This window comes from Panthera uncia, assembly GCF_023721935.1.
Source record: "Panthera uncia isolate 11264 chromosome B2 unlocalized genomic scaffold, Puncia_PCG_1.0 HiC_scaffold_24, whole genome shotgun sequence".
NCBI lineage: Eukaryota > Metazoa > Chordata > Mammalia > Carnivora > Felidae > Panthera > Panthera uncia.
The window spans coordinates 256291-278600 of NW_026057580.1; the positions used below are offsets into that span (position 1 = coordinate 256291).

At 41.1% G+C, this 22310-nt stretch overlaps 1 protein-coding gene, 1 long non-coding RNA gene and 1 pseudogene across 5 annotated transcripts in view; 1 reads left to right on the forward strand and 2 right to left on the reverse strand.

Annotated features, from left to right (window-relative positions):
- The window catches only part of BICRAL (BICRA like chromatin remodeling complex associated protein), a 78289-nt gene that overhangs the window by 33824 nt on the left and 22155 nt on the right, over window positions 1-22310 (reverse strand). The window contains exons 1-4 of one of the 4 annotated variants that reach the window (XM_049653241.1): window positions 4710-4850; window positions 3812-3857; window positions 1815-1863; window positions 1658-1726 (exon numbers count right to left, since the gene is read on the reverse strand). In XM_049653241.1, coding sequence (XP_049509198.1) covers window positions 1658-1726; window positions 1815-1863; window positions 3812-3852 — 159 coding nt within the window. In that variant the 5' untranslated portion in view covers window positions 3853-3857; window positions 4710-4850. Of the gene's footprint in view, window positions 1-1657; window positions 1727-1814; window positions 2799-3811; window positions 3858-4709; window positions 4851-22310 lie in introns of those variants that run through there. The other 3 variants (XM_049653242.1, XM_049653243.1, XM_049653239.1) reach the window with 3 other exon arrangements.
- Window positions 4974-22310, forward strand: part of LOC125938228 (uncharacterized) — a 30657-nt gene continuing 13320 nt past the window's right edge. Inside the window, exons 1-2 of the long non-coding RNA XR_007462637.1 lie at window positions 4974-5063; window positions 18463-18616. This is a non-coding gene — a long non-coding RNA (uncharacterized LOC125938228). The remainder of the gene's footprint in view (window positions 5064-18462; window positions 18617-22310) is intronic.
- Window positions 12299-16606, reverse strand: LOC125938227 (60S ribosomal protein L36a-like; annotated as a pseudogene).

The window sequence follows — 22310 nt, forward strand, 5'->3', positions numbered from 1 at the left end:
CCACTGAACATTTAAAAAAATATGAAGAAAAAAATTAAAAACAGGTCAATGCAACCTTGCAAAAGTGTAGAGATTCTCATAGATGATGGGAAGAACTAGGTAGAAAACCAAAGACTAGATCATTTGACCCTCAACCCTCAACAGTTGAAGCAGAACCAATGTGATAGGACTTGAGGAGTCCTCCGAAAGGAAATGGGGAAAGCAAATGAAAGCAAGGAGATGTTTTTTTTGCGGAACAATATCTAGACAACGAAGGATATCTCCTGAATGGTCATACACCGTTTAATGTTTTTACAATGTACAAATTAACAGGCCATAAGTTTAAACGGCCATCCTTGAAAAATATTTCTACTGAAAAAAAAAAATTTCTACCTCACCTCCCATGATGTAATAGAAATTCCCAATAAATACATACTGGCAGTCTGAAAAGTCAGAAGTCATACTCACACGGAAGGGGGAGAGTTGGTAAATAAAAATCATTCACATCAAGGGACAGGCTAAATATCTACCTTATGTGCTTAATGGCACCACATAAAATTATTACTCGTTCAGAATGAATTTCAAAAGTGCTACTGATTCACAAGCCTTACAGGAGATCAGTGTTGTAACTTCAAAGCCACCTGTAGCATGTGGACGTGTCATACATCCTATGATCTGACATAACTTACACACACTCAAATACGTGAAAGAACTCTGCACTCCCAAGGGCTTTCTGAATACCATTCCATGTCATAGATGAAGGAAATAAAGGCCCTGATGATAACTTAATCTTTATTGAGCACTGTACCAAGTAATTTCCCTGGACTAGTCAATTAATGTTAACCAACCTAGGAAGTAGTTCTGTTATTCTCCTGGTTTCATAAATAAGGAAACTGAACTCTATAGAGATTTGGTGACATATCCAAGGTGACAGGGCTAGGAGGTGGCAGAGTGAGGATTCACACTTGGGGCAGTCTGACTCTGGGCTACCATCCATGATGGAAGAAGGCACTTGATTAAGATAGGCTTGAATGTAGTCATCTGGCCATAGTCTGTAGGCAGGACTTCCCTATCCCCCAGGTCAGGTTTCTTGTCTGGACACTCCTAGAGCTTGAGAATATGGAATCCAGAATTGGTGATCTGAGGGAGAATCCTAGCTCTCCAACTCCTGGATGTATAATTTTGAGCAAGTACTAACCTCTCTGTGCTTTAGTTTCCTCATCCATAAAATAGAGATCATAATAGAACCTACTTCTTGGAGTTATCACGTGGGTTAATGAGGTTAATCATGCTAAACGGTTGGTGCCAAGAACATACTAAATGCTCAGTAATTTTCAGTCATTAATTTTTTTTCTCGTTTTAAGATGAAAATGTTTGGTAAGTAACGACAATGAAGAATAATTTCTTTAAAGCTATGTAACAAGTCCCTAAACATCCTAATATGGCTTTCTTAGGTTATAAGTCAGGAAAATGGCAAAGTAAATCTCATATAGTTTATCTTAATTGACTAAGTTAAAAGGAGACAATGTCAACACCATTCGGTAGATTTCCTTAAATGCCAATTATAAGAGACAAGGTAATAACTCCCATCAGGATCCAAAGGCGATTGAAGCCTCCGGACACAAGGCAGCAAGGAGGCAGAAACACTTGACCACTGAATTCAGCTTCCAATACTCACACTGGAGTTGGCGAAAATTGAATTTGAATTGGCTGCAGAATATCCTGTGCTAGTTGAGTCATCATTGCTCTGCAAAGGTACAAATTCAATAAGGTGATTACTTTAACTGTAAAGAAGGAACAAAATTTATATCTGTGATGTTCTAAGTATTACTTACAGATTTATTACTAGGTCCGTGTAGAAAATAGTTCAATGCTTGTGGGTCTCTGGAAAACAACAACAAGGAAAGGAAATGAGCAAATAAATACATAACCTGTATTTAGGATTCATTCTCACTAGGGTCAAAAGAAAATGACATAGCCTGAGTGAAATTCTCTCCCTGTTTTTAAACGATTTTATTAGTTTTTTTGTTTTGTGGGTGTTTTTTTTTTTTAGTTTATTTATTTATTTATTTGGAGAGAGAGAGAGAGAAAGAGAGAGAGAGAGAGAGAGAGAGAGAATCCCAAGCAGGCTCCATGCTATCAACACAGAGCCTGATGTGGGGCTCAATCTCATGAACCATGAGATCATGGCCTGAGCCAAAATCAAGGAGTTGGATGCTTAACTGACTGAACCACCAAGGCGCCCCTATTAGTTTTTTGGTTTTATTATTGATTTTCCTGATGTTGTTCCATTTCCTATTATCACTTATTTCTGTCTCTGGGATTTGTTAGAAAGTAAATTTAATAAAGGATAACCTAAGTATGAACCCTATCATATCCAAATATCTTTGTTAATCTATGTTGATTATTTATTTATTTATTTATTTATTAATTATTTAAATGTTTATTTATTTTTGAGAGAGAGAGAGAGAGAGAGAGCATGCACGTGAGAGCCAGGGAGGGGAAGAGAGAGACAGAGATCTGAAGTGGGATCTGTGCAGACAGCAGAGAGCCTAATGCAAGGCTTGAATTTGCAAACCGTGAGATCATAACCTGAGCTGAAGTCGGATGCTTAACCAACTGAGCCACCCAGGTGCCCCTTGATTTTTATTTTAAAAACTCACCCAGCTTTTTTATTTTTATTTTTTTTAATATGAAATTTATTGTCAAATTGGTTTCCATACAACTCCCAGTGCTCATCCCAACAGGTGCCCTCCTCAATGCCCATCACCGACTTTCCCCTCCCTCCCACCCCCCATCAACCCTCAGTGTATTCTCAGTTTTTTTTTTTTTTTTAAATTTTTTTTTTTACATTTATTTATTTTTTGAGAGACACAGAGACAGAGCACAAATTGGGGAGGGGCAGAGAGAGAAGAAGACACAGAATCAGAAGCAGGCTCCAGGCTCTGAGCTGTCAGCACAGAGCCCGACACGGGGCTCGAACTCACAGACCGCGAGATCATGACCTGAGCCGAAGTCGGACGCTTAACCGACTCAGCCACCCAGGTGCCCCTCTCAGTTTTTTTTAAAAAAATTTTTTTTTACATTTATTTATTTATTTCTGAGAGACAGAGAGAGCACAAGTAGGGGAGGGGCAGAGAGAGAGGGAGACACAGAATCCGAAGCAGGCTCCAGGCTCTGAGCCATCAGCACAGAGCCCAACACAGGGCTCAAACTCATGAACCGTGAAATCATGACCTGAGCTAAAGTCAGACACTCAACCCTGAGCCACCCAGGCACCCCTATTCTCAGTTTTTAAGAGTCTCTTATGGTTTGCCTCCCTCCCTCTCTAACTTTTTTTCCCCCTTCCCCTCTCCCATGGTCTTCTGTTAAGTTTCTCAGGATCCACATAAGAGTGAAAACATATGGTAACTGTCTTTCTCTGTATGACTTATTTCACTTAGCATAACACTTGCCAGTTCCATCCACGTTGCTACAAAAGGCCATATTTCATTCTTTCTCATTGCCAAGTAGTATTCCATTGTATATATAAATCACAACTTCTTTATCCATTCATCAGTTGATGGACATTTAGGCTCTTTCCATAATCTGGCTCTTGTTGAAAGTGCTGCTATAAACATTGGGGTATAAGTTTAAATTTTAGGTAATCTCTACTCCCAATGTAGGGCTTGAACTCATGCCCCTGAGATCAAGAGTCACACACGCTCCACTAACTGAGGCAGCCAGGTGCCCCCAAAACCCACCCAGTTTTAATATGCTAGCTTAGTAGGTTGTTTTAGTACGGCAAACCTTACACATCTGATTCACCCTGGTTCTGGAATGAGCATCTTACCCAATAAGATCAAGGAGACACGAGTCGTCGTCATCATCCATGACAACTACACAAAAGGAATAAGAGAACGCTGGTTAGAAAGCAGATTAAAGCCAGTCGCGCCAACGCAACACAAAAATACACTCTATACTTTCCTAAATAACTGTGTAATTCATGGAAGCTTTTTCTTTAACTGCTTGTTTTTAATGGGAGTTTTTTTTTTAATTTTGTGGTTATTCAAGAGACTAAATATTCAATTTAAGTTGTTTTTATTGAACACAAATCCTTAACTTACAAGTCAAAAAGGAATCTAGATAAATCAAAGATAGTTGGCAGCAATCCTTCCCACACAGATTCCCCAAAGGGACCGTAAACCAGGAACAGGAACTTCCTCAAAACATATCGTGCAAAAGGGGAGAAAATAGTATTTGTTTTAGAGAAAAATCTCATGCATCCAAGAGGTGTTTGAGTTTTATGACCAAGTGTTTCCAAACACGGTGAGCAATGTGGATTTCTTGCCATAGTTTGGCTCTCTTTACAGAAACAGAAAAGCCAGTTCTCCCTACTTTTCTGAGACAGAGGAGACACCATAGCTCCAGGCTGGACTGCTACAGGCTTTGGCTTTGGCTTTGCCCCGGAGGTCCCAGGTTCCTCCCCCAGGAGCAGCAGCAGCACCGCCAACCCTTCAATTCCAAACAATCTACATCCCATCACTGGAATCTTTAAAGTGGAAAATCTCAACCCTCAATTCACCCGCGGCTCCCAGCCCCCAGCAAGCTCCCTGTCTCCCCAGCCACCGCCAGCATCAAGCTCAGCCAGCGCGGTGACTGTGCTCCGGGCTGAAATGGTAACAACCGGACAAATTCCAAGAGCAGTTCTCCCCCTTTCTCGTCCCTCCCCCGAGATCCGGTAAACTTACACTAGTGATCTGACACCTGGCAACACTGCTTCGCACCCATTTCGAGCCATGCGTGGAATAATTTACATCACGGAATGCCGGGGCCAAGAGTTCTGGAGCAGTTGGAAAGGGCAGTTGTGAACGGCAGTTGGACGGAGGAATGAAATCCTGAAGAGATGCCCAGAAGAGGGACACGCCCGAAGAAGGCAGAAGGGATCATTTCTACTCAGTGTTTTTTCCTTGGTTAAAACTGCCATCTCCTCTCCAGCTCCCCCAGACCTCCCATCCTCTCAGTCACGAGGCCAGACAAAAGTATAAAACTGGCTCCTGCCACATGGAAGGAAACTTGCTCTCCCCAGGAAGGGTCTGGAAGGGGTAAGTATCCCCCAATGTGAGACCTTCCCGCGGTGGGGAGGGGGATTTGTTCAGGTGCTGAATGGCCTGGGGGTGACGAGCAGGTGTCTGAGTGGAACTCTGGTGGAGAGGCGAGGTGGTGGGTGACACAGGAGGAAGAAGAGGGGGAAGGCCGATCCAAGGGTAACATCCAGGCTAAAGTGTGAGAAGGGTGGCAGGCAAGGTGAAATGTGCTTTGAGGCCTCAGATGTGGAGTTACTTAGGAACATGCTAGCAAGACCAGACTTCTGAGAAGTGAAAATGCCACAGCTAGGAAAAGCAGGAAAACTATCATTAAATAGACACAGAGAAATCTGTGGGAAGGGCCTCCCTTAAATCCTGATATTTTATGTGGTAGAAGAACTGCATCAGCCACAGCTCATTACTGCGCCATGAGCTCGTCTCCCAGACATCACAATCACGTGGAATAAATGAGGCAATTAGGACATATCATGAAGCCTATAAAGTGGATAGGATTTATTATTATTTATAGTGTCCATGGTTTCTGGAACAAACTAATGAAAATGTAAGGGAAAAATAGCCTATACCACAACAACCTTTCCCAGCTATCCCAGCTTCCCTCACGACTTCACACCTGTACACGTTCCTCTAGCGGAAGAGACACCCAAAGGTTAACAAACTGAGAAAGGATGTCAGCACCGGTCACTCTACCAAGGTGTCACTGCCACTGGGACTTTCAAGCACCGAGAACATCTGCTGCCCCAAAGTTCAAAGTGACCAGCTACTCCTTGAGTGGCGTAAATAAGAGAACACTTACACAACTTTGGATGAAAGTAAAAGCCATTGTGCATCCTCCCCTATCAAACTGAACGGGCTGCTCCAACACTTGACAGAATGCTCCCTGGGGACATCTGTCCTAGTCAGTGGCATCCATCCAACCACACAAGCCTCTGTCGCTAGCCCCCTGTGGGCAGAACTCCACGAGCCTATTTTATAGTCAGGGGTACCCGGAGAATTCCACTTTTTAAAGGGCCATCCTCTTTTCTGACTTTAAAGAGTTTCAAATTAAAAGAGATGACTCTTATCGCTATGTCCCCAGCTCTGCACACTGCCAAAGCACAGTCATCCCACGTCTAACCCAGTAGTTCCTTTCCCCAGGAGGACACATGGTCCACCAAAGGCAATTTCCCAAAGGAGAGGTGTAGAAATTGACAATTCTAGTGTGGGAAGACAACCTGAGGATCAGAAACTAATGTCTCCAAAGTAAAGAGTTTAGTTTTCTTTGGATAGGTAGGCTCCCCCTTTCCTTCTGGACTCTTGCGGAGGCTCTTTCCTCCGTAAAGGAACAACCCTGGAATCACTAGGTGAAATTTAGAACGCTCTGTGAAAGAGGAGTCCCCCTAGGTCAATGGTTAAAAACTACTTCTTGGCCCAACACACTTGAGGGAGACACACTCCCCTCAGTAACAGCAGCTGATGACAGGAGGATTTGTCACAGAGGGAAGGGGACTGTATTTCTTACAGAATCCTGAGAGGCATCCCAACAGGTCAGAAATCACTGCCTCAGACACCTGATTACACTCTTTTTATGTTTTTAAGTTTATTTTTATTTAGTCATTTTGAGGGGGGGCGGAGAATGTATGCATGCGTACAAACACGGGAGGCGCAGAGAGGAGAGAGAGAATCCCAAGCAGGCTCTGCACGGTCAGCACAGAACCCGACCCGGGGCTCGAACTCACAGACCGTGAGGTTATCACCTGAGCCGAAATCAAGATTTGGCCACCTAACTGACTGAGCCACCCAGGTGCTCCGGATTACCACTCTTAAAAAAATTAAAGCTAGTATTAAAATTGTCCTTATCGGAGTCAACACTTTGAATAGTGGCTTTTAATCAAGAGGACACAGTATAAAAGTGACATTTTAAATCAATGGGGGAAAGGTGTTAGCTGTATGGAGAAAAGATCGGAGATCCATACCTTACATTTTATACAAAAATAAATTCTAGATGGATCAAACAATTAAATAGGGGCAGAGAGGGGAGGAGAACCTTAAAGTACTAGAAGAATACATGGGAGAAATAGTTTTTTTTAATCTTAGAGTAGGGAAAGTCTGTCACAAGATACAGAGGTATAAAAGAAAAGATTGACAAATTTGACAACATCAGATTTTAAAATTCTGCATGATAAAGGAAAAAAGTAAACAAAGTCAAAGACTAAAAAAACCCAAAAAAACATTAAGTGGAAAAAATACTTCCAGTTCATATCACAAAGGGCTTTTCTCCCTAATACACAAATACCTTCTATAAACACAACAACAACAAAAGAAAAACAGGGACACTTGGGTGGCTCAGTCAGTTGAGCATCCAACTCTTGATTTTGGTTCAGATCATGATCTCATGGTCGTGAGATTGAGCTCCGTGTCTGTCTCCTTACGGAACATGGAGCCTACTTAAGATTCTCTCTTCCCCTAACAAAAACAAAAAAACCAAAACAAAACAAAAAAACAGCTACCCTGCAGAAAATCAAACATATGAACCATCAGTTCACTAAAAAAGGAAAGTAGCCCCTAAACATATAAAAATAATCAACCTCTCTTTGAACATGAGAAACATAAATTAAAATTTCAATGAGATACTACGACTTATCAGACTGGTAAAGATAAAAGTTTGGTAAAGGACCATGATGGTGAGGAAGTGGGGAAACAGCAACTTTTATGCTTTGCCAGTAGAGTGTAAACTCCATAACCTCTAGAGAGAATAATTTAGCAATAGCTTTCAAAATTTTAGGCGCACAAATTATTCTACTTGGCAAATATTTTCAGGTATTTGTCCTACAGGTATTTTTGCACATGTGTGTAAGAATATCCAGTGCAGCATTCTTGGTTTTAGCAAAAGACTGCAAAGGCCTAGATGTCACAGGTATGGGGTTTCTTTTTGGGATGATGAAAATGTTCTGGAATTAAATCACTGAACTGTACCACCCAGGTGCCCCTGCCTGGTACATTTTTATTGGATGCCAGACATTGTTAATTTTGTGTTATTGAGTGCTGGATAGTTTTGTATCCCTGCAGATATTTTTGAACTTTGTCTAGGACAAAATTAAGTTCTTATTAAATCATTTGATCGTCTTGAGGCTTGCTTTTAAGCTCTGTCAATCCATAGGGCTAGTTTTGCCCTATCCTGAGGCAGTACCCTTCACTTGATGGCATACCTTGTTGATGTCTCATGGATTGCAAGGATTTTCGCGCTCTCACAGGTGGGAACACAAACCATTTTCTGCCCTGTGTGAGCTCTAAGCGTTGTTTCCTCTGATCCGTTTGGATGGTTCTCTCCCAGGACTTGGGTAGTTGTCCTTCAGCCCCCATGGACTGACCAGTCATCAGCTGAGGACTCAGGCGTTTTCTGTCTGGGTAGCACTCTCCTCTCCGGTACTGTGCCTTGTGTTTGAGCCACTTTCCCCTTCCAACCACATCAGCTCATCCCTGGAAGATGATCAGACTCCATCTGGGGTCCCCTTCCCTACGCCGTGGCCTGGCAACTCTCTCCAGACAGTAAGCTGGAACAATTACAAATAGGGCTCACCTCATCCGTTTTCCATTTCTCAGGAGTTGCTCTCCATGCTGCCTGATTTCCCATGTCTCAAAACCACTGTTTAATATATTTTATCCTATTTTTAACTTTTTTTAACGCAGGAAAGTAAATTCAGTCCCAGTTTCTCCATCTCAGCCCTACAACAGCTATTTTTAAGGTTTTGAAAAAAAAATCACGTTAGGAGGTAACGACAGTTTATATGAATTCATTAGCACAAATTATAAGTCAGAGTATATTGAGGAGGGGGGAAGAGGAAACTAAATCAATCGTACAGTTTTATCCCATGCCTCCTTTTGTTTTCTACCCTGCAGAATAGCTTAGGGAAGGAGGAAAGCTGCTTCTTTAATCTGTATCTTTAATAAAGTTGGTCACTATTCATGATTCATTTAGTAAACATTTAGCACCTACTATGTGCCAGGTACTGTATTAAGGCTAGGGATATCAAGTGAGCATGACATAAAATGTAATAATAAATGTAAGCACACTTAAAGTTAATAAATGATGATTTATTAAATAAAGTAAAAATAATAAATGTAAGCACACTTGATATTTTTGTAGGACTGTAAAAGCAATGCTGAAAAGTGAATGACTACGTTTTAGCGAACAATTTTCCAATGAGTGTCATGATCAAAAAGTTATGCCATAAAATAACCACTTACCCAGGGCAAGTAGCTGTTTATGTCAATTAAGATATAAAATATTCTTTTTTGGTGCACCTGGGTGGCTCAGTTGGTTAAGTGGCCAACTTCAGCTCATGTCATGATCTCATGGTCTGTGGGTTCAAGCCCTGCATCAGGCTCTGTGCTGACAGCTCAGTCTGAAGCCTGTTTCCAATTCTGTGTTTCCCTCTTTCTCTGCCCCTTGCCTGCTTGCTCTCTGTCTCTCCCTCAAAAATAATAAACATTAAAAAATTTTATAAAGTATTCTTTTTTTTTTTTAGTGTTTCTTTAATTTTCACACACACACACACACACACACACACACACACACACACACAGTGCAAACAGGGAAGGGACAGAGAGAGGGAGATGTAGAATCTGAAGCGGGCTCCAGGCTCTTAGCTGTCAGCACAGAGCCTGATGCAGGGCTTAAACCCACAAGCTGTGAGATCAGGACCTGAGCCAAAGTAGAACGCTTAACTGACTGAGCCAACCAGGCGCCCCCTCTCTTTTTTTTTTAAAGCTTATTTATTTATTTTGAGAGAGAGAGAGAGAGAGAGAGAGAGAGAGAGCGTGAGCTAGTAGGGGAGATGCAGGCAGACAGGGAGAGAGAGAATCCCAAGCAGGCTCCGCACTGTCAGCACAGAGCCAGACGTGGGACTTGATCCCACAGACTGGCAGGTCATGACCTGAGCCAAAAATCAAGAGTTGTATGCTTAACTGACAGGGGTGAGCCGCCCATGTGCCCCTAAAGTATTCTCTTTGTACTCCTTTTACTATATTGTAATAGTTATGGGCTATTAAATTTTGTAATTGCAAGACAGTGTGAAACTTTCTGCCATGGTTTCCGATTTTAAGGCACCCACTTTCTTTTGGAAGGGAGACTTTCAATAATTTATCACAATGCAATGTGAGAAGTGCTGAGAGTTTTGGCAGGGATTCTCAAGCTTCTTCAGGTGAAGCTCCTGGGCTTTTTTGTGAAATAATATGACATTTTACTAGAAAAGGAAACATGACTGTATTTTCACAATTATACTCATTTGCAATACAGAGAAGCAATCAAACTCAACACAATGGGCTCTGAGTTTTTCAGTTATTATTCAACAAAGAACTTCCTTCATTTTGATGTCTTCTAGCAGCAATGAAGAGAAGACAGAAAAGACTAAGAAATATTATTAGAAGAACTTGGGGATTAAAAAATTCCTCCATCAGAAAAGATGACCATTAAGTAGGCAGTATTGGGCCCTGGTTCACCTCATGAAATGTAGAATTTGAAGGCCTTAAAAAGCTGCTTTAATTCCTATTTAGAATGAGGCAGGATGGAAATAAACCTCATTTTTAAGAAATCCAGCCGGCTAAACAATGTGCCCTAAGGTGGGGGGAAAGAGTGGCTGACCTCAGGGGGTCAGGGCAAAGTCTGGCACGGTTTACAGAGCAAGGGACATATCGGGGAGAACACTGAATTTGGAAGGCAAAGGGCTTGTTTTGGATACCTGCCATTAACTAACTGTGTGATTACCGACAAGCTCCAATCTCTCAGGGCCCATTTGTCCACCCCTAAATGAAGTTAATAGCCACAGCTATGATTTTTAAACTTTGTTCCTTGGTGACCTAGGATTCTCCAAGGTTTTCTTGGAGGCCTAAATATTGGTGGTGGAGACACTCTGATGTTCCACTTCTCCCCCTTCAATTCTTATTTAGCTAGGAGAAAACAAGTTTGAAATCCTTTTAACTTCTCCAACTCCTAGAATGCAGTGGTTTTTGTGTGTTGTGAAAGAATGACCATCAACAGTGGTCAATCTGAAAATGAAAACCCAAGGATCATGGGGAGCCTGGGTGGCTCAGTTGGTTAAGCGTCCAACTTCGGCTCAGGTCATGATCTCACGGTTCGTGAGTTCGAGCCCCACGTCGGGCTCTGTGCTGACAGCTCGGAGCCTGGAGCCTGCTTTGGATTCTGTGTCTCCCTCTCTCTCTGCCCCTCCCCTGCTCATGCTTGCACTCTCTCTCTCTCTCTCTCTCTCTGTCAAAAATAAATAAACATTAAAAAAAAACCCCAAGGATCCATAAAAATCAAGAATCATGATTATTTTAGCAACAGAATAGTGATATTGTTTGATAAACACATCAAACTTCTTTAAGATAAATTCCAACACAGTGATAATAACCTTAAGATTACTGACTATAAAATCATTAACCAAACAAATCAGTGTTTCTCAAGCTAGGGTCTGAGAAAATAACTTTGGGTGGTCTGAGATCTCAAGTGTGAGAAACATTAACAGATTCTAAAATTGTCCAGAAATACATACACTGGAGAACTTTGGGGCTCATAAAAATTGTGCTAACCGTGTTTGCTAACGGCCTCTCAAAATTTCAAGATCCACTTAAGAATCCACAGACAGAAGACCTATATACACATTGACTGATGCAGAGATGTTCCCAGGGAAAAGCTTTCCAGGCCTCTCTTTGTCATATTCTTTCAGTCTCAGCTGCCAATTTTGCACCAGGCTGGGGGCCCAGGTCCCAACAAAGGAGGTTATCAAAAGAGCGTTGGCTGAGTCCCAAAAGTCTTTGCTGCATCTAGATTCAGAGCTGAGGTGGTTCAAGAGATACCAAACTCAGAAAATAACAAAGCCCTCCAGCAATGAGGGGTGCTCTGAACTCATACTGCATAGCTTGTAGGAGTATTAAGTTATGGCTCAATTACAGTGGACTAACACACTAGACTGACTTCAAACTTAAATGTTACTAATAGACTATCACCTAGAAATTAACAGCATAAGACAATATCATAGAGCTATCCTCAAAAGCAGGGATCTTGTCATATTCATCTTCATATTCCCAGCAAAGAGCACATAAACAGGTGTAAGAAACACTAAATAAATATTCATTCAGGGTTTAAATATAGTGTAGCTGCATTTTATGCAAAGACTGTGTTCCCAAAGACCTCGCATGATTAAAAACGCATGTAATACTAGTCAAAAAAATGTTTTTAATCTTTATTTATTTTTGAGAGAGAGAGAGAGAGAGAGAGAAAGCAGGGGAGCAACAGAGAGAGAAGGAGACACAGGCTCCAAAGCAGGCTCCAGGCTCTGAGCTGTCAGCACAGAACCTGACACAGGACTCGAACTCACGATCTGTGAGTTCATGACCTGAGCTGAAGTCGGATGCTCTACCGACTGAGCAGCCCAGGCACCCCAACATAATTCTAGTTTAATTCTAACAAACTGACAAATCCCTAGAGAATACCAACATTGAAATTTTGTAATTCCTGGTGGGACTTACAGATATATTACATTCTGTTAAGATTTTTTAGATAGAATAATGAAATTGGGGTTATATTTAAAAAAATCATCCTTTAGGGGCACCTGGGTGGCTCAGTCGGTTAAGCGTCCGACTTCAGCTCAGGTCACGATCTCGTGGTCCGTGAGTTCGAGCCCCGCGTCGGGCTCTGTGCTGACAGCTCAGAGCCTGGAGCCTGTTTCAGATTCTGTGTCTCCCTCTCTCTCTGTCCCTCCCCTGTTCATGCTCTGTCTCTCTCTGTCTCAAAAAAAAAAAACAAAAAAAAAAAAACCCCAAAAACATTAAAAAAAAAAAATCATCCTTTAGAGATCCATATTGAAGCAGGTGTGAGTTCAATTACTATGATGTCTAGGATTTGCTTCAAAATAATATAGACTAAAGTTGGTTATTATTTTTTTCATGTTTATTTATTTTTCAGAGAGAGAGAGAGAGAGAGAGAGAATGAGCAGGAGAGGAGCAGAGAGAGAGGGAGACACAGAAGCTGAAGCAGGCTCGAGGCTCTGAGCTGTCAGCGGACAGCCCGATGTGGGGCTCAAACCCATGGACCATGAGATCATGACCTGAGCTGAAGTCGGATGCTCAACTGACTGAGCCACCCAGGTGCCCTAAAGTTGGTTACTGAAAACATTGGGGGGTGCCTAGGTGGCTCAGTTGGTTGTGTCTGACTCTTGATTTCGACTTTAGATGGTCTCACAGTTGATGGGTTCGAGCCCCATGTCAGACTCCATGCTGAAGGCGAGGAGCCTGCTTGGGATTCTTGTTCCCTCTCTCTGCCCTTCCCTCTCCCCTCAAAATAAACAAACATTAAAAAAAAAAAAACCCATGGAGTCCTCGTACACTAAAACTAACATAACGCCATATGTTAACTACACTGGAATTAAAATTTTTAAAAGACACATGAAAAAAAACCTAAAAGGAAATATAGTACACCAAAAAAAAAAAAAAAAAAAAAAAAAAATCAAACGTGGAATCCTGTTTCTCCAGCTCCCGCAGAGATTCACCAGGAATCGGGGGTTACTATGGAGTTTTCTCCTTGACCCTCTGAGGTTGGTCACTCTTTCCCTCATGTTATAACACATACTCAGGCAAATTTCAGGCAACCTGGGGAACCTGTCCCCAACTACAGTCAGGTAGGACCTGCAAACAAGGGCCTCTGGTCAGCTCAGAGACACAAATTGAGGCTGCTTACTCTCCAAACTCAGAGAAAGGGTTCAGTTTTTTGGTAGTTTGACTGAAGGGAAATGCTGTAGGTGAAATCTTACTTGGGAGCGTATGACTTAAACCAGTTTCAGTATCATTCCTTCCACTCCTTCCCATCAAATACAGGTAATTCCTGTATTTCTCCATACCCCTCTTTCCCGTATTTACTCATATTTACATTGGAATGTCAGCTCTATCAGGGCAGAGGTTTGCGTCTATTCACCAGTGAACCTCAGCATCCAGAATAGCACCTGGCATACATATTACAAAGCCTCAATAAACTTTTCCTTTCTTACTCCTGGCTTTATTGACATATAGTGGACAAATAAGACAGTATAGGTTTATGGTATACAGTGTGATGATTTGATACATGTGTATATTGTGAAATGATGACCACAGTAAGGTTAGTTAATATCTCCATCACCTCACATACTTGCCAATTTTTTTGTGTGGTAAGAATATTTAAAATCTACTCTCAACAAATTTCAAGTATATAATACACTGCAGTCATCATGCTATGCATGAGATCCCTCAAACTTATTCATCTTATTTTTTCTAAGTTTATTTATTTATTTTGAGAGAAAGAGAGAGAGAGAGAGAGAAGAATAGAGAGAGAATCCCAAGCAGGCTCCACACTATCAGCGCAGAGCCTAATGCGGAGCTCGAGCTCATGAACTGCGAGATCATGACCTGAGCCTAAATCAAGAGCTGGTTGCTCAACCAACTGAGCCATCCAGGCACTCCCTTCCCCCAACCCCCCTTTTTTAAAGAACTTATTCATCGTATAACAGGAAGTTTGTGCCCTTTGACCAATATCTCCCCATTTCCTAAACCCAGCCTCTGGCAACCAATCACCAACTGAGTATGCTTCTGCAAGTTCAACTTTTTTACATTTTACATATAAGTGAGATCATATAGTATTTGTCTATGTTTGTGTGACTTATTTCACTTAGTTTATGCTATGCTTTCAATGTTCATCCATGCTGTCACAAATGGCAGGGTGTCTTTCTTTCTTATGGTTGAACAACATTCCAGTGTAGGTATATGGGCATGTGTGTGTATAAAACAACTTCTTTATCAATGTATCCATCGGCAGTTACTTAGGTTGTTTCCATATCTTGGCTATTGTGAATAATGGCGCTGTGAACAGGGGGTGCAGATATCTCTTTGGGACAGTGATTTCATTTCCTTCAGCTATATATCTGAAAGTGGGATTCCTGGCTCATATGGTGGCTCTATTTTTAATTTTTTTAGTAATCTGCATACTGTTTTCCGTATTGGCTGCACCAATTTACGTTTCCACCAACAGTGCACTAGGGTTCCATTTTGTCCACATCCTTGCTGACATCTCTTGAGTTTTTGCCATTCTAGCAGGTGTGAAGTGGTATCTCCTTGTTGTTAGTGAACATTTTTCGAAATGAACCTATCATCCTTTCCAGTATGTTGGCCACAAGATGGCAAAAGCTCCAACAGGATCAGGCACCCCAGGCCCTTCTCCTTGAAACCTACTTTAGTTTTCCAAGAAAGTGTATTTTTTTGAAGACCAGGTTATTCCTATGGGAGAACAATCTAAAGTGGAAAATAATTCTACTTAAGCCTAGAATGCACAATGGGGCTAAAGTCATTTCCTGCTCTTCCCCTACATGCTATTCTAGCCAAACTGCCACTCTCCTGCCCCCAAACACAACGTGCACTCCCCCCCCCACCCTTGTCCAGGTGACAATTTTCTTACCTGGAATGCTCTTCCTGGTAGCTTGAACCTCTGCGAATCCTTCTCTGACAACCTTAGGATTCTCTACCTAGAATTGTAAAAGCAACCACCATGTCTTTCGACACTGATCAGACATTACTCTCTGTGGTTATCCTCGCGACGCCTATCTTCTATTCTCAACTAAAGCACAGCCCAAATTTAAGTAAAAAGAGTCTAGAGTGCTTTGAGAAGACTGATGAAGAGCAGCTAAGACACCCATCCCGAAGCTGAGCAACTTTTAGACTGCGTCGTGTTTTTTGGCATCAGTGAACTGGAAACACTGGCTCATTACAGTAGATTCTAGCCTCTTTTTTTTTTTAAGCATAAATTTCCCCACAAAGGGAATTTTATTGAGGGCACTAGTTTACCTGCCTCTCAAAAGACCAACTGCAACCAAATGAAGTGAACATAACCTCAAGGTTTTATTGTCTTCATGATGTAGCAAAATAAGCTTAGAACTGGATCCCTTGGCCCTTTCTCTCATCTCCTCCCTGTTCAAAATGCTTCTTAGCATCTCTTCATAGCCAGCATTCTCTTAGATCTGCGTTGGGTTCAACACATCCAAGCCTCCGCACAATCTTCTTTTGTAGTTTGAGCCTTTTTCTGGAAAATCGGCTTAGTTTGCCCACTGTAGCCACTGTTTCCTGTCATAACGCCACTTTCCCTGGGCATAAAGAGGATCTTTGCCTTTCTCGTACTGGGTCATTTTGTGGGGTTGGTGCTCACCCCACTTCTTGCAGAAAGTGTGGTGGGTTTTAGGAACGTTCACCATGGCTGCAAGAACGCTATTGGCACAGAAAGAAAAAGCTCTAGCCTCATTTTGAATCCCTGCCCACCCTACCCTCCCTGTAACGAAGGGACCCTTGGCTCTTTGCCATCTTGACCATGTCCCCCAAATTATCACATCACTTTTTAAATTCTTTGGCTTTGCACTTATCTTTTTGAGAAGACAGACCTTCCTACCCACCTCCAAGTGGCCAACTGACAATGCCTGCCTATTTTTTAAGGCTTGGAGTAAAATTATACTATTTTTTTTAAACCCCCAGGCAAAATTAATTGTTTTCTTATTTGTTTGTTTTGTTTTTTTTTTTTAAATTTTTTTTCAACGTTTTTTATTTATTTTTGGGACAGAGAGAGACAGAGCATGAACAGGGGAGGGGCAGAGAGAGAGGGAGACAAAGAATCGGAAACAGGCTCCAGGCTCCGAGCCATCAGCCCAGAGCCTGATGCGGGGCTCGAACTCACGGACCGCGAGATCGTGACCTGGCTGAAGTCGGACGCTCAACCGACTACGCCACCCAGGCGCCCCAATTGTTTACTTATTTGTATCCCCAGAGCACATCTGACATGTTACTAGCATCTGACAGGTGTGTTGACAAAACTTTGTTTTTCTGGTCCCCTTGTTAATTTACAAGTTCCATGAAAGCTGGGGCAGTTTCTTTCCATCTTTGTATTATCTGAGTTTTGGACAATGCCTGGTATAAACGTGCCTAGTAAATGTCTTTTACTTTATTGAATAACTTTACTAAGATTTTGGTCTAAATAACTAACTTTTCGACGGGTGATGTCAGTTCCTTATTATTTAGTTGCCAAAAATATACAGCTAGGCTACCCATGAGCACTTTCTCGCATCACAAAGCACAGGATTTGGGATGCAGTGTGGAGCGTCCAATGCCCAGGATCTACTGGCTTATGCTGGGCCCTTACGTATCTAGACAGCCATTCCTGCTGCGTAGAAAAAGTCATGAGAAGTCAACTGACTCCCCATCTCTGCTCCAGAGCAGATGACTCAATCTCTGAGGCATAAGGAAGTGTCATTTTTTAAGATTCAGAGGACAAAAGGATTGTGTATCCTTCCATAATAATCTATTTAGTATTAAATAAACTTCCCTAAAACAGGGATTTGCGTACTAAACATAAACAGAATAATTCCTTCGAGTTCCCAAATCTTTAGCACAGTCATTTATTATGTTAATAATAGTTGTGTTCCTTAAAAGACTCACAAGTAAAAGTCTAAGTTGAAGAGTTTCTGGCACAGCCTTGCATGGCTTTTGAGAGTACCAACACTAGACCTTACAGGGAAGAAAAACAACTCAATAATATGGGAAAAAAACAGATGCCCTGCCAAAAAATGTTGTTATAATTTACTATGTTTTATTTATTTTTATTTTTATTTTATTTTTTTAAAGAAAAAATTTTTTAATGTTTTATTTATTTTTGAGATAGGGAGAGACAGAGCATGAACAGGGGAGGGTCAGAGAGAGGGAGACACAGAATCTGAAACAGGCTCCAGGCTCCGAGCTGTCAGCACAGAGCCCGACACGGGGCTCAAACCCCCGGACCGCAAGATCATGACCTGAGCCGAAGTCGGCCGCTCAGCCAACTGAGCCACCCAGGCGCCCCATAATTTACTATGTTTTAAAAGAGACTGAACATTTTAACGACTATGGAAAATAATATACAGGAAATTATTGAGAAATGATACAAAGAAATGCTGCTAGGGGCGTCTGGGTGGCTCAGTCAGTTAAGCGTCCCACTTGTGATTTTGGCTCAGGTCATGATCTCATGGTTCGTGGGATCAAGCCTGGGTCAGGAATCTCTCTCTCCCTCTCTCTCTGTGTCTCCTCCCCACCCCTGCTCACGTGCATGCTCAATCTCTCAAAATAAACAAACATTAAAAAAAAAAAATGCTGCTAGCCTGATTGCTATTAAATATTAAGTAAAGTGAAATTGAAACTATCTTTGTGATAAATCACGATACTTCAGTATATAGAATAATACATATTAAAAAGATAAGTCAGTTCTCTTCAGTTATACTACTGTTTCAGTTAAAGAATTCTTGTATTTTACTTCCAAATAAAAGGCGAATTTCTGTTTTAATCATTGACTGCCACATTTATTACTTTCTTCCACTAAAAACAGTCATTTAGAGCCTTAGCTCCAACAACAAGCTGACTTAGCAAAAGGAAGCAATGCCAACATTGAAACTAACCACCCAGAAAGATGAACGAGTATCAACCAAAAACACATTAGCAAAAATTTCAGGAACAGGCATTAAAAAGGAGAAGAGCCAAAGGTAAGTCTTACTTACATCCTCAGATTCTCTGTCTCTGTCTCTCTCTGCCCCTCCCCTGCTTGTGCACGCACTCTCTCTCTCCCTCTCTTTCTCAAGATAAATAAACTTAAATTTTTTTTAAGTTTTATTTATGTAAGTAATTTCTATGCCCAATGTGGGGCTCAAACTCATGACCCTGAGATCAAGAGTCGCATGCTCTTCCCACTGAGCCAGCCAGGCACCCATCTTTCAGAGAACAGCTTAATGAAATAAAAGTAAAAACCCTACCAATGTGACTTTTTCTACTTTTAATAACAATGGGCATTACTGTGCAGTACCAGTCACAACAAATAGTAAAAAAGACTGCTTTTTGCATTCCAATCCTACAGTCAAGAATTCACTGAAATACAGCATGGTAATAATTAAGCTATTAAAGTAAAAACTGCTGAATCTTTTTCTGTATTTCCTCAAAATAATAGGATGCCATTGTTATCCATTAGTGTAGTTTGTAGGTACTGTTGTCCCTATGTGTGGAACTGCTTTTAAAAGATACTTTGAAACGGTAGTAATTATAAGCAAAAAATATTTTTTATTAGCAATCTGGTTAAAGTTATTTTGCAAACTCTTGAGTCTCACTGCTCTCTCTCAATGAGTAACATTCAAAATATTTTGGTTTTATGGTATGTTCCAAGAAAAACAAGCCCTATAAAAACAGCTAACAATATTTAACAAACAAAATTCCATTTTACGAAGTCAATGATGTTAACCAAGGAAGAGATGTCCAGGGTCCCCTTCAGTAAAAGTAGATTCACAAGGACGACATGTACACAAAATAAATTTTTTAAGGGGAAGAAAATGAGAGAAATTTTTTTAAACTTAAAAATGATTTAAGGGGCAACTGGCTGGCTCAGTCGGCAGAGCATGAGACTCTTGATCTCAGGGTTGTGAGTTCAAGTCCCATGCTAGGTGTGGAGCCTACTTAAAAAAAAAAACAACCCCAAAATGAACAAATATTTTTAAAGAAGGATTTAAGAAAGAATATGAAGAAATATACTGTATTACTCCAAGCAAAATTTCAGTTTCTACAAAAACTTTTAGAGGCTGAATTAGGGGCGCGTTGGTGGCTCAGTCAGCTAAGGTGTCTGACTTCAGCTCAGGTCATGATCTCCTGGTTCCTTAGTTTGAGCCCCACATAGGGCTCTCTGTTGTCAGAGCAGATCCTGCTCTAGGATCCTCTGTCTCCCTCTCTCTCTGCCCTTCCCCCACTCACGCTCTCCCTCCCTCTCTCAAAAACAAACATTACAAAAATAATTTTTTAAGAAGCTAAATTAATCTCATTTTTCTACACTCCATTTAAAAGACATAAACTTCTATCTAATGCAAAGTCTTTTATAAACCCTAAGAAATGCCATGTGAAGGGAATTTATATTTGTACTTATTTCGATCAAAAGATTACAAGGAACAGAGTTTCAGTTGGAGAAGATGAGAAAGTTCTGGAGAAGGATGGTGGGGATGGCTGCACAACAGTGTGAATGTACTTAATGCCACAGAACTATACGTGAAATGGTTAAAATGGAAAATTTTATGTTATGAAAACAATTTTTGAAATAAAAAATAACAATAAAAAATAAAGCATCCATGAATATTCTTACTAAAAAAAAACAAGGCCATAACTAGTGGTCCGTAACTAGTTGTAGATCTATCATCAAAAAATCTTTTTTTATTTTTATTTTTATTTTATTATTTTATTTAAAAAAAAAATTTTTTTTTAACGTTTTATTTATTTTTGAGACAGGGAGAGACAGAGCATGAACGGGGGAGGGTCAGAGAGAGGGAGACACAGAATCTGAAACAGGCTCCGGGCTCCAAGCTGTCAGCACAGAGCCCGACGCGGGGCTCGAACTCACAAACAGCGAGATCATGACCTGAGCCGAAGTCGGCCGCCCAACTGACTGAGCCACCCAGGCGCCCCCAAAAAATCTTTAAAAAAAAATGTTTATTTATTTTTGAGAGAGAGACAGAGCATGAGTGGGAGAGGGGCAGAGAGAGGAAGAGACAGAATCCAAAGCAGGCTCCAGGCTCCGAGCTGTCAGCACAGAGCCTGACATGGGGCTCGAACTCACGAACAGTGAGATCATGACCTGAGCCAAAGTCTGACACTTAAATCTCACTGAAGGGAGATGAAGGACCCAGAGCTCATCGGTTAAAATTAACCCTAGAAGCAGTGGTGTGAAAGAAGTTGAGGCACTTCACCCCACAACTACTGACAGGTACCAGATATGGCTGGGGGAGGAAATCCCCCAAAGGAGGGAGGAGGTTTCTTGACCCTTTGTGGGCCTTTTGGCTGTCTGGTGAAGGCTATGGATCCCTTGCCAGAGTAATACTTCAAAGTTCATAATATATGTAGGACTTTAAAAAAAAATGCATTCATTTAAAAAATAAAAATAAAAAACACATGTATAAAAATATTTAAAAATTGTGATACAATTATATATGTGATTCTTCATCAACACATTCTTACAAGATTTAGTGGTGAGTCTAGTAACTACTACCTTTTGGAAGATCGTAATTTTTTTCAGGTATCTGCAAATGTAATGGGACAAAAAATATTTCTAATAGTAACAAATTCCCAGGCATTGTTAATTCATGGTTTGGGTTGCCTTCATTCATAGATTTAGGAAATGATAAATTTCAACTGGAGTCTAATGAAAGTAACATGCAATTTTCTTCATATCCAAGTTCATGGTCTCCCCTCCCCACACTTTTATCCACAGATCCTTTAGGGGTCGGTCCATAGAGCCTGTGCACTGCTAGGGCCCAGGGCACTTGTTCAACATGTGAAGTGAATAAACTCAATGCAGTAACAAACACAGTGGGATTCTAAACATCTGAATATCATCCACAAGCTATTTTTATACTTGCTAAGCACAGTCTGGTCATTTCTAAACACTGTTTGATGTAATTTTTGCAAAGATGTTGAAGGTGCTGCCAGATACACAGGATGGTAGCAGCAAGCTGGCAATTCCAACTGGGCAGAAAGGACACTCTCCAGCATCACCAAAGTTATCAAAAAATTCCCGGAGTAAGGAAGTCAAGTAAAGCTAATATTTTGCATGCTTAGTGGAGAGCAACAGAAACACATTTTACAACTTACAAGCACAAGACTGCAGTGGAAAAGCTCATCAAAATTCTCAACCTTGGACCAGTGTAAAACACAAAGGCAAATTTCATGATAAACATGCAACAATCTTTTCTGGTAAGCTTATCAAAATCCTAGCTTCATTCTCCTGAACATCCGAAGTGGAAAACAGTTACATAAATAAATCACGTACTTTTCTAGTTTTTATATGAGTGCTCAGAATTGAATGGACCTCTGAATTAACACCCTTTTGTGTACTCACCTTTTTTTTTTTTTTTTTTTTTTAAGAGAGAGAGAGCTCAAGTGGGGGAGAGGGGCAGAGGGAGAGAGAGCGAGAATCTTAAGCGGGTTCCATGCTCAGCCTGGAGCCCAAAGTGGGGCTCAACTCTCCAGCCCTGGGGTCATGACCTGAGCCAAAATCAAGAGTCAGAAGCTCAACCAACTGAGCCACCCAGGTGCCCCAAAATATATGTATATTCTTTTCTTTTTTTTTTTTTTTTTGGAGAGAGAGAGTGCTTGTGAGCACAAGTGGGGGAGAGGTAAGAGAGAGAGGGAGAGAGAATCCTAAGAGGTTCC